General features: G+C 46.9%; 3 protein-coding genes across 5 annotated transcripts in view; 1 reads left to right on the plus strand and 2 right to left on the minus strand.

The window, feature by feature from the left end:
- The window catches only part of LOC132471572 (myosin regulatory light chain 2, skeletal muscle), a 261,626-nt gene that overhangs the window by 4,732 nt on the left and 245,839 nt on the right, over positions 1-11,055 (minus strand). The gene's annotated exons all lie outside the window — the stretch shown is intronic.
- Positions 1,698-5,189, minus strand: pheta2 (PH domain containing endocytic trafficking adaptor 2). Of its 3 annotated transcripts, XM_060070638.1 has the most exons (5): positions 4,775-5,178; positions 4,384-4,742; positions 2,998-3,090; positions 2,417-2,720; positions 1,698-2,325 (listed from the first exon to the last, which is right to left on the minus strand). In XM_060070638.1, exons 2-5 carry the CDS (start codon positions 4,390-4,392, stop codon positions 1,904-1,906), a joined length of 828 nt encoding a protein of 275 aa, XP_059926621.1. In that variant the 5' UTR covers positions 4,393-4,742; positions 4,775-5,178; the 3' UTR covers positions 1,698-1,903. The 3 variants fall into 3 exon arrangements, with proteins under 3 accessions (XP_059926621.1, XP_059926629.1, XP_059926611.1); XM_060070646.1 differs by having other exon boundaries at positions 1,698-2,307; positions 4,384-5,189; XM_060070628.1 differs by having other exon boundaries at positions 4,384-5,178.
- On the plus strand, positions 6,044-10,995 carry cd2bp2 (CD2 (cytoplasmic tail) binding protein 2). The gene is made up of 7 exons (XM_060070450.1): positions 6,044-6,150; positions 6,373-6,451; positions 6,822-6,951; positions 7,489-7,646; positions 8,133-8,733; positions 8,955-9,040; positions 10,775-10,995. The coding sequence occupies exons 2-7, from the start codon at positions 6,377-6,379 to the stop codon at positions 10,883-10,885; spliced, it is 1,161 nt and encodes a 386-aa protein (XP_059926433.1). The 5' UTR covers positions 6,044-6,150; positions 6,373-6,376; the 3' UTR covers positions 10,886-10,995.

An 11,055-nucleotide genomic window follows, 5' to 3' on the forward strand; every position in this document is an offset into this window, starting at 1 on the left:
CCAAGGCTCTTACACTTACAGCCCTGAACACATCTTGAAGTATCCCAGAAATATCGTAGTCCTTTATGTAGATAAACCAGGACTCAGTACACACTAACACACTTTTATTGACTCAGTACACACTAACACACTTTTATTGACGCGCAGCCTCTCTGATGGGCCGTGATGCTGTTCATGACCTCTCATTGTCTGAATAACCCCCACATACACTCTCTCTCTCACACACACACACACACACTCTCTCTCTCTCTCTCTCTCTCTCTCTCGCTCTCTGTCTGTCTGTCTGTCTGTCTGTCTGTCTGTCTGTCTGTCTGTCTGTCTGTCTCTCTCTCTCTCTCGTTCTCTCTCTCTCTCTCTCTCTCTCTCTCTCTCTCTCTCTCTCTCTCTCTCTCTCACACACACTTGCACACGAGCACTTTGGGTGTCTTGAAACGCGCTATATAAATGCAATGATTTCTTCTTCTTCTTCTTCTTCTGCTTACCAGTAGGAGTAGAATAAAGGAGCATGGGTGAAGGGAGGTAGGGCCCCTTGGTGCCAGGGACAGGCTGTCTTTCCTGGGATTAGAGGGTTAGTAGAGGGACTCTGTGGTTTAAAGGGTCTTCGGGGCCTGGCTCTGTTGTTGTCCTTTCGGCGCCTTCCAAAGAATGCTGGCCCTCTGGACCTCGAACATGTCTCTGGAACAAAAGGGGTCTGAGCTGTGTCTGGGACATACCTCGGAGTGCTGGAAACACTGTCCTATTAATTAGGATTATTAACAACTCATAACTCTGGTAGAAGGACAGTTGAACTGATTCAGTAGCGCTTAAGTTACTGATAGTATTAAAAGTAAAGTTTTAACCTTGTACAAAAGGTCAAGCTGAAAGTCTTGATTATCCTGTTTTTTTAACAATGACATAAGAAATCCTGTTTTAATTTAAAGTAGACTACTTTTGCAGATAGCACGATTAAAGAAGCGTGAAACAATAAGCGCTTGGCTGAACTTGACTTCCCTTCTGCAGCCTCAGTTGGCTCCCAGCGACCGCTATATGCTCCACAGCCCGCCAGCAGAGAGACGTTTCCTCAGCGTGTGAGGGGAGGGACAGCTGTGTATCGACCTACGCGAAGCTCCTTAGCCCTTGGCTGTAAATAACGTCTCCACCAATCGCCGTTATTTACTACCTCCGTCAGGCGTTAACAGACAGATGTGAGTGCGTTCCTGCCGGGGCGATCCGTGCACAGCTATACCCACGTGGGGCCGTGCCCCCCCGCGGGCCATCCATCACTCTCCAGGGGAAGGGTATGTCTGTGTGGGGCACCGGAATGTGGAAAGGCCAACATTTTGACCTGCCTTGGAAAACAACCTGCCGCATAGGATGGGCCTGTGACATGGGTGATGTGTGGCATGTAACTCTACACGCTGTGTGTACGTTTGGGTGTGCGCGTATGGATGGGTGTGTGTGAGGGTGTGTGCGTGTAGCCGTCTGTGAATGATTGCTATTTACCTTCCAGTCACTTTGTTTTGCAACTTGATCTGCCGTGTAGACACTAGCTATTTATCGCCATGAACGTCAAAAAAAATCCATTTAACACTTGATTTTTTTGGTCCGGCTTTGTCTCTGCTGTATATTATATCTTAATGTGATCTTGATTTGAGATCAATATTTCTTATTGAGAAACGAATTAAATGAGTAGTCCAATTAACTTTAATTGACTTCGATTGAGCAAATAGTTATATTGCCATATTTATTTGTTTTAATACTGTTGCCTCCAAGTTGATGAGGGAATAACACAATTCTAATTTAAAACATGAAATGGGTTTAATGTCATCCTATTTACAATGTATATTATTCCCACACACATTACATTTGACGCACATGAACCATATTATAAAAAACCAATAACACATTTCCATTAAAATGTCCACTAAATGTCAATCAGAGCGGCCTCCCTTTGCTCCTTGTCCACCTGCCTCCTCCGTAGCCACGCCGCCCTCACCTGCAGAACCTCTTCCCCATAATACTCGTGCAGTTTGCTGAACTCTTCCAGGGGATCCAACCCCACTGACGGCCACTCGCCATAGAGAGGTGCTGGTCCGTTTAACGGGGTGACATGCGCGTTCCTCTTCGACCAATGCTTCGGGGATTTCTTATTCGCAGCTTTGGGAGAAAACGAGGGTTCTTGCAGCAGGTGGCCGGTGCTGTAGCTTCGCCCGTCTCGGACGTCGCATTTGGCGCCCTCTATCGTCAGGAGCGAGTGGTGCCTCACCCGAGCGACCGACGGCTGCTGGCTGCTGTCCCCCTTCACCGTAGAACCGCTGGCAACAGAAGCTGCTTCACGTTTAGCTTCTGAAATGAACGCCACATTTATTTTACTTCAAAGCATGTCCATATATGTTCGTTTGACAGACAGAAAGATGGACAGAGACAGACTATTCACCTTCATACTGATGGCCCAGGTCTCTGACCAGCAGAGACAGGTTACAGTGGCTCGCGGAGAGCAAGACCTTGACCCAACTCTCCTGGGTCAGGCGCTCCTCCGCGGCGAACCGGTAGGCCCTGAGCCCCGGCGCCTGGAAGACGAGCGAGAAGCAGAGCTGGCCGTCTGCCTCGCCGCGCCGCACCACGCAGCCCTCCAGCACGATGACGCCCAGAAGGTGACGGTCTGCCGGCCTCTCCTGGTAGAACAGCACGTTGCCCTTCAGCACGAACCACCGCCGGTGGTATGTGGCCGTGCGCTCTTTCTGCGGGGACATGGAGGTCATGTCAAAATGTGGATATCGCAACAAATAATTTAGACAAAAAACATATATATGCAATAAAATATACATAATCAAATATATATATATAATATATATCCAATAAAATAATACACAAATTAACTTATATAAACAATTTAAAAATCGGTACAATTTAATATATATAGGATATATATATAATAGAATAATATATACAATAAAAAAAAATATATACATTCATCAAACGTGTTGTTTTAAGGTGTATTTGTATTAAAATGCCTACCATTTTGTAGAGATAGCCCTCTTTGTCCACCGGTGAAGTGCAGGACAGGTAGTGGTTGAGAACCTTCTTGTGGATCTTCATTTTAGCACCTGGCTGCATGACAGACAGAATCCACTTTAAACACAACCCAAAGAGCCACTCTGTGTTCCTCTCTCTCTCTCTCTCTCTCTCTCTCTCTCTCTCTCTCTCTCTCTCTCTCTGTGTTCAGCGTGTGTTAGGTGACCAGACGCACACAGGTGTTTCCCTGTTGTTGTTTGTTTGTCATGACAACTTCTCTATTTTTCGTACACTGCGGCTACAAACTCAAATGTATTGGTTCCTCTAGGATCCCCGAAAAGAGAAGTGCTCTACGGCTTTGGATAACTTCTGACCTGAGACGGGTTTCAGATGCACAGTGAGGTGGGAGTTTGCAGCATGCCAATAGTCTAAGCAGTTTAAGAATAAAGAGTCCTCCGAACCTATAACAATATATTTAAGAAATAAACATACAATAATCAGAGGCCTCAGATGGGAGTTCGCACCTGCGTCTCTATTAGCTTGAGTCCAATGCACTGGCAAAAGCAAAGACTTCTTATACAGTCTCAGAATTGCTGAGAACAGCTCTGCTCCCCACATGATGTGTGATCCATATGTTGTTTCCCCTTCGTAAGCTCTGTCTCCCATTCCTTGTATTGTCTAGCCACTCTACCTGTTCCGAGCATTATCTAACGTTAACCTTTGTGCCTGGGCTAATCCGGTCACAAGGGAGCAGAGATCCCCTTATGCATTCTTCTACTCTGAGAATACAAGAAACTCTGTCCTTTAGGTAAACATTATTTGATTTGAACATTGAACATTAAAATGTGGGGAGATCATTTAACCCTTGACCCCCCTAAGGGTGTAAGGGAAAAGGCATAATCAACAAAAGGCAGTTAGAGAAACGGAATGTTACATGGTTCTGGTCATCTAAAAACCCTTTACTGACATGTATGTGCTCTGTTTCGGTTTAAAGCAGACATCAATACCCGATTAGGATACATAGAACAATTAAGAAAAGAATGAAGATGTCCAATACTGTAACACCCAAGTATATTTCTATTGAGATCCACGATCACCTAATTGACTCATAATCCAAAATGCCTTTGTGCTCAGAGTGCATGATGCAACGTACTGTCAAACCCCTCCCCCCCCCCCTGCTCGCACTCCCCCATGGTGTCTGGAGTATGGACCCCGACAGCGTTACCCAGAACCTACCATCCCCTCCCCCTGCACGCCCTCCTCCATCGAGAGCCTTATCCCCGAGGCTTATCCAGACCTCTGGCCAACCTACTCCCCATACCCCTCCCCTCCCATCCTACCCCCCCCCCCCCCCCCTGATCTGACCCAGACTCTGTTACCCCGACCTACCTCTGGCATCCCCCACCGTGTAGCCCGTCCGCCAGCTGGCTGGTTCTCCACCTGGCTGGTTCTCCCCCTGGCTGGTTCTCCCCCTGGCTGGTTCTCCACCAGGCTGGTTCTCCCCCTGGCTGGTTCTCCACCAGGCTGGTTCTCCCCCTGGCTGGTTCTCCACCAGGCTGGTTCTCCCCCTGGCTGGTTCTCCCCCAGGCTGGTTCTCCCCCTGGCTGGTTCTCCCCCTGGCTGGTTCTCCACCAGGCTGGTTCTCCCCCTGGCTGGTTCTCCCCCAGGCTGGTTCTCCACCGGGCTGGTTCTCCCCCTGGCTGGTTCTCCACTCGGCTGGTTCTCCCCCTGGCTGGCTGGTTCTCCACCTGGCTGTTTCTCCACCAGACGGGTTCTCCACCCGGCTGTCCCTTCTCCGTCCCCTCTCTACGCTCCCCGTCCCCGCGGCGTCCGTCTGGGGCGGAGGACGACGCTGCGCGACGTAGCTCGGCGTCCGGGACTCATCCAGGCGGAGACAATGTGGCTCTGCCGTACGGGTTCAGGTTACTCTCACGGTACTGCCACGGGGTGCGAGGGGACAAGCATTGAAATATAAATAACTCGACCCACTTCCTGGTAACAGAACCCTGACACCTTATCGTCTCTCCCTCCCCTCTCCCTCCTGTGCGCTCCGGTCCACCTGGCTGAGGGCGGGACGCGAACCAGCGGGGCGTGGGTTCCTTCAGCCTCCCTGGACCCCCGGTACCTGGGAATGAGAGGCTGAACTGCTGTGGTCTGGGATGCTTCCGCCTTTCTGCTCTCACTTCCCCGGCTGTGTGGGCAGCGTGTTTGATGCAGCTTTTTAAATATATATTTAAGTATAGTGAACCTCTTTTGTACTCAGTGGGTGGCGCTGCTGAACAGTACATAACCTTTCATTTTATCAGTTCTGGATGTGTGTGTGTGTGTGTGTGTGTGTGTGTTACATTTAGCAGACGCTTTTATCTAAAGCGACCTCCAATAAGTACATTTGTCAGACAAAAGAGTAACAACAATATCTCTGTCGGTACAGAAAGGAAGTTGCCAAGCACTAACAATCGCTAGGTTAACCCACTCCCCGTATACAATAAAGATAGCTAGCATAAGATACTACATGAGGCCAGGACTTACGACATATATAGTACAACAATGATGTGTGTGTGATCAAGCATCCTAGTCTTGCTAGGAGATGGCAGTCCACCTGCAACCCGATCCCCTCCAACACACTATCTTAATCAGTATACATAAGGCGGATAACATCCATTTAGTTACTTAATGACATTGTGCATTCATTGTTGTGTTAAGTCAAACAGCAGGTTGCCAGCCCCTTTTATGTGTACTTTGGAAGTTATTTTCTGATACGCAAACCCACCATTGCTTTCTCTTGATGAAATGTAATATACCACCATTGAACACGGATGCCCTGATTTAAACAAAAATCTTTGCCTCCGTAAATATGTACAGTGAAACGCATTGCCTTCAGTAGAACTGAAGGCAAATAAAAGTAACCACACACCCCAAGATTAAGACGGTTTAATATCGGAAAATAATATTTTTTAATGTACACATTGACTTGTTACTAACAAAAATGCAATAACATGTAAGATTGAGGTAACTTGGAATGTATTACCTGTAATTACACAGAAAATAATTATCGGCTCAAAACGTCGTCACTTCCGTTCCAAACCGGATGACGGAAATGGCGACAGTGTGAGCTTGTGTTGCGTCTCGTTTGTTTTTCCCTCATTTTTCCACCAGGTCTGTAAACACATTTTCAGATTACATGCTTTAAGTTTGTTGTTCTTGCTCAGCAGACGATCTACTGTGTTGAGAAACATAATCCACATTATTTCCGACTTGCATTGCTGTGTTTTGAGCGCTGAAATGCTGCCTGGTGAAGTAAACATTGACCGTCTGCGTTTTGAGAAGCCATTGAAACCCCTGAACTCACTTTAAGAATTTTATTTTGTCTACATCCAGCGCCATGTCTAAAAGAAAGGTCACTTTTGAGGACGGCAATGGGGAAATCGAGTTGGAGGAGGTGGTGCCCAGCAAAAAGGTACGCCAGGGTCTGATTTCACTTCTTAAAGTTTCTGAGCCCCATTTGATAACTAATTACTAACTATAGATGGGGTAATCAGTCCTGGGATCATCTATCTCGCTGCATAACATCTACTCGAGTTGCCAATATTGGATATTGGTCATTCAATCAATATAAATCACTGCCTTATCTTGATGCGTAGTAACGAAACTAACTGTTGAATAAGTAGTGTTCATTCATATCCTCAACTAGCCTTGAGAAAACAAATCACTTCCTATTGATGTCATGTTTATATTATAACTTGAATAACTTTGCACTCCCCTTAACCAACTATAGTGATACATTCAAGACTTAACGTTTCGATTGTATTCCTCTTGTTGATGGTCAGTTATGCGAGGTTGTAGAAGGACCTGGTTCAAGGTTTAAGGGAAAGCACTCCCTGGACAGTGACGAAGAGGATGATGAAGAGGAGACCAAGACCAGCAAATATGACATGCTGGCCAGCGACGATGTGGAAGGTATGCTGTGTTTGCAGTGTTTTGAATTGATGTAACTGAAATGCTTCATGGGAGATTGATTGCTCCTGTGAAACCCATGCACGACATATACACACAAGTGTGTTGTTGCCTCTCAATGCATACCCTCGAACAATGCAGGTTATGCAGACACACATTGACGCTGAATAAAAACTCTTTGGATTATAATGAGCGAGACTCTCTCCACTGCTGCTCACCGGCATCCGTGGCATAATGGTGAAGGAGTTGGACTGGTAACCGGAGGGTGGCCAGTTCGAATCCTGAAAAAAATCCACGGATGAGGTGCCCTTGAGCAAGGCATCTGAAACCCCCACCTGCTCCCCGGGCGCTGCACCGCGGCAGCCCACTGCTCCGGTAGTGCCGGTGTGCCCCCATGTGTGTGGACCTCTGTGTGTGTGTGTGTGTGTGTATGTGTTCACCGGCTACCCGGATGGGTCAAAAGCAGAGAAAGAATTTCCCCCTAAAAAGGGCTGAATAAAGGACTGAACTTAACTTGACTGATTGGTGGCTTTCCTTCAGGCCAGGAGGGCGCCACGATAGACTGCGACGAGGGGATCCCCATCACACCGTTCAACCTGGACGAAGAGATGCAGGAGGGCCACTTCGACGCAGAGGGAAACTACTATGTCAAGAAGGACGAGGAGATCCGGGACAACTGGCTGGACAACATCGACTGGGTGCGTGCCACATCCAGCTTCCGTGATAACAATAATAATAAATGGGACTTATATAGCACTTTAGTAGGACTCAAAGTCGCTTTACACTTGGGGTTGATGGTAGTAAAACAGACATACAGGGGGGGAGGGCTAAGAGAAGGAAGTCAGTAGAGAAATTATGGGTCTTGAGGTGGGTTTGGAAAACTGTGAGGGACTCTTGAGCCTCTGATGTCTTGGGGGGGGGGGGGGGGGGAGGTCAGTGAGGTATGGGGGAGCCAGTTGGTGAAGGGCTTTGAAGGTGAAGACCAGGATCTTGTTATCGATCCGGTGGGAGACAGGAAGCTGATGGAGGTCCTTTAGGACGGGGGTGATGTGGTGCCGGGATTTGGCGTGAGTCAAGAGTCGGGCGGATGCATTCCGGACCAGTCTATTAACGGAGCGTGATGCGCTGCGTTGGGCGTTGGGTTCCCCCGCGGGCCTGTAATGGTTTCTCCCTGCGTCCCATAGGTGCGGATCAAAGAGCAGCCGCTGAAGCAGAAGAAGAAGGGGCTCTCGGCCAAGCGGCGGCGCCGGGTGGGCGACGAAGACGAGGCCGAAGAGGAGAAACAGCGCGAGGAGAAGCGGGCGGGCGGCGACAGCGGCGGCGAGGAGACGGAGATGGAGGCGGAGCCCGCCGAAGACCCGCTGGCGTCGTTCACGCAGCGGCAGCTGACCGAGGCCCTGGTGGAGATGCTGTTGCCGGGGGAGACGGTCGCCGCGGGGCTCCGTCGGCTGGGGGGCTTGGCGGGGAGGAAGAAGGGGAAGCTGAGGGGGGACGACGGCGGCGGCCGGGGGGAGGAGCCGGCGCTCCAGCGCGACACGGAGAAGCTGGACCGGCTCACGGCGCTGGCCGACCGGCTGGTGGCATCGGGGATGTTTGAGATCTATCAGCAGACTTGTGAGAAGCTGGCGTACCTCCTGAAGAGCCAGAAACTGTCCAGTAAAAAGCCCACGGGGGGCGACGGCGGGGAGGACGAGGAGGCGGACGAACTCGACATGTTTGGGGATAAGTTCGATGAGAGTCACGGAGAGAAGGCCCAGGAGGGAGGGGAGGACGGCGAGGAAGCAGGTAGCCAACGCAACCAGCTTTATATGTTTTATTATATTTGATGATTGATGATATGATTTATTAATTGATATAAGACGATTGGATGTATATCTATTAATGTATTTCTTATTTTTTGTAATTGTATGTTTTGACACCTTTTGTACATCAAGGCGCTTTAGACTTCATTTTTTTTATATTAGTTTTGACACGACTATGTCTGACTGCTTTATTTATTTTCCCAGCTCCCCAAGGAGTCATGTGGGAGTACAGGTGGGAGAACGTGGACGGCTCCGAGCTCTACGGGCCCTTCAGCAGTCAGCAGATGCAGGTACGGCTTGAGACGCTCAAACAGGAAACATGAGCTGGAAACAAATAAATAATAATAATTACGGGTGGGAAAATAATCGATTCTTCGATAAATAATAATGCATTTAATTTAGAGGCGCCTTTCAAGACACCCAAGGTCACCTTACAGAGCATATGGTCATCATAAATCGTTTAAAAAAACAAGACATTGTGGAAAAAATAAATAAATAAACATAAAAAATAAAAAATAAATAAAACAAAAACAAGACAAAACAAAACGAACAAACAATCAAAACAGTGATCAGTTAGACGTTGTGTGCGAGTTTGAACAGGTGAGTTTTGAGTTGTAATGGTGTCTGACGGGGTGTGGGGGGGGGGGAGTTCCAGAGCCTGGGTGCTGAACAGCTGAATGACCGGGCACCCATTGTAGTGAGTCGTGATGTGGGGATACATAGTAGTCCAGCAGAGGTTGAGCGGAGGGAGCGGGAGGGAGTGTATTCTTGGAGGAGGTCGCAGAGGTAACTGGGGGCTAGGTTGTGGAGAGCTTTGTAGGTGTAGCTTTGTCGATGCATCGCTATTCTCTCTAGAGCGATTCCGTCTCGATGCAGATCAATTAATATTCTTGGGGGGAAAAAAGAGTGATAAATTTAGTAATTTTAAAATTGTTTAATTTATCTTCAGTGTGTATTGGCCAATCTGATTTGTCATGACAAGATTGCGATACAACCTACGCATAGCATGCACATAATCTCAAAGCCAGTCACAAGAACTCCTTCTAATTCAAGAGCAGCTTTTCCTTTAATGACAGATTAGAAAGAAAAGAAAACTGAAACCTATTTTTTACATACTTCCATATTGTGCTGTAATGCAAGCTCCATTGATTATTGCATTGTTCATAGAAAGTCACAAAAGTGACAAAAGCTTTTTCTCTGATAAATTATTAGATAAATTAATTCATCTGTTGATGTCTTTAATGATCATCACAAAAGTACGAAGCGAGTAGAAAACTCAGATGTATCTATATTTTTTAAATCACGCATGGAAATGTACATACATTTTCTTTTTTGCATCGATAATCGTTTTAGAATCGAATCGTTGACCTGATAATCGGAATCCAATCGTGAGGTGCCAGGAGATTCCCACCCCTAATAATAATCACATCTGAAACTCTGCTTATTTAAAGGGGTGATATTATGCCAAAAGGTGCTATTAGCTATTACAAGCTGTTTGAAAATCTGCCTTTTACAGTTTTTTTAGTGACATCACAAGTGTGAGAGTCCACCTAGATGTATTGTGGATAGATGAGCAACATTTTCTACAGTCCACTGTATAGGCTGGTGGACTGATTTATACAGCATACATATGGGTGGACACGCCCACTTGTGTTGGCATTAAAGTAGAGTTTCAAACGGCTTGTAATGCCTAATCTCACTCTCGCATGATTTTATATCACCCCTTTAACCTGAGATGAACATTCTGAGCACTTCAGTACAAAAAATGTATTGCTCTCAAATTAGCCTCCCTTCCTATTTGTACACTTACATTTATAGTGAGATCTTTAGCTACATGGACTCTAAATCAATATTTACCACATTTATTCAGACGATGTGCTCATCTAGATTGAGTCAAAGGACGTGCATCAGTAGGGAAGATGCTTTGTGACTCCATCAATGTGTGTCTTTTCACAAAGGTAAGCGATGTGTTTAGCGTTGACCTCAGTCCAGATGGGAGTTCTCATCGTTCTTGTGCTCTACAGGGCTGGGTGGATGAAGACTATTTCAAAGACGGCGTCTACTGTCGGCGGCTGGACCAGGAGGGCTCTCAGTTCTACAACTCCAAGAGATTAGATTTTGAGCTTTATGACTAAAGTACCATGGATTCTAAATGTACACGGAATATTTACACGACATCATCAATCTCTGTATCTTCTTAAAATCTGTTTTGTTTTTTAAATAAATGACTTATTTCGTCCTGTCACTTTGAGTACCTTTCATTTTTGGTTTCATAAAACACACAGAATCTGAATTAGATAAAAAA

Source organism: Gadus macrocephalus, chromosome 2 (genome assembly GCF_031168955.1).
Source record: "Gadus macrocephalus chromosome 2, ASM3116895v1".
NCBI classification, from domain to species: domain Eukaryota; kingdom Metazoa; phylum Chordata; class Actinopteri; order Gadiformes; family Gadidae; genus Gadus; species Gadus macrocephalus.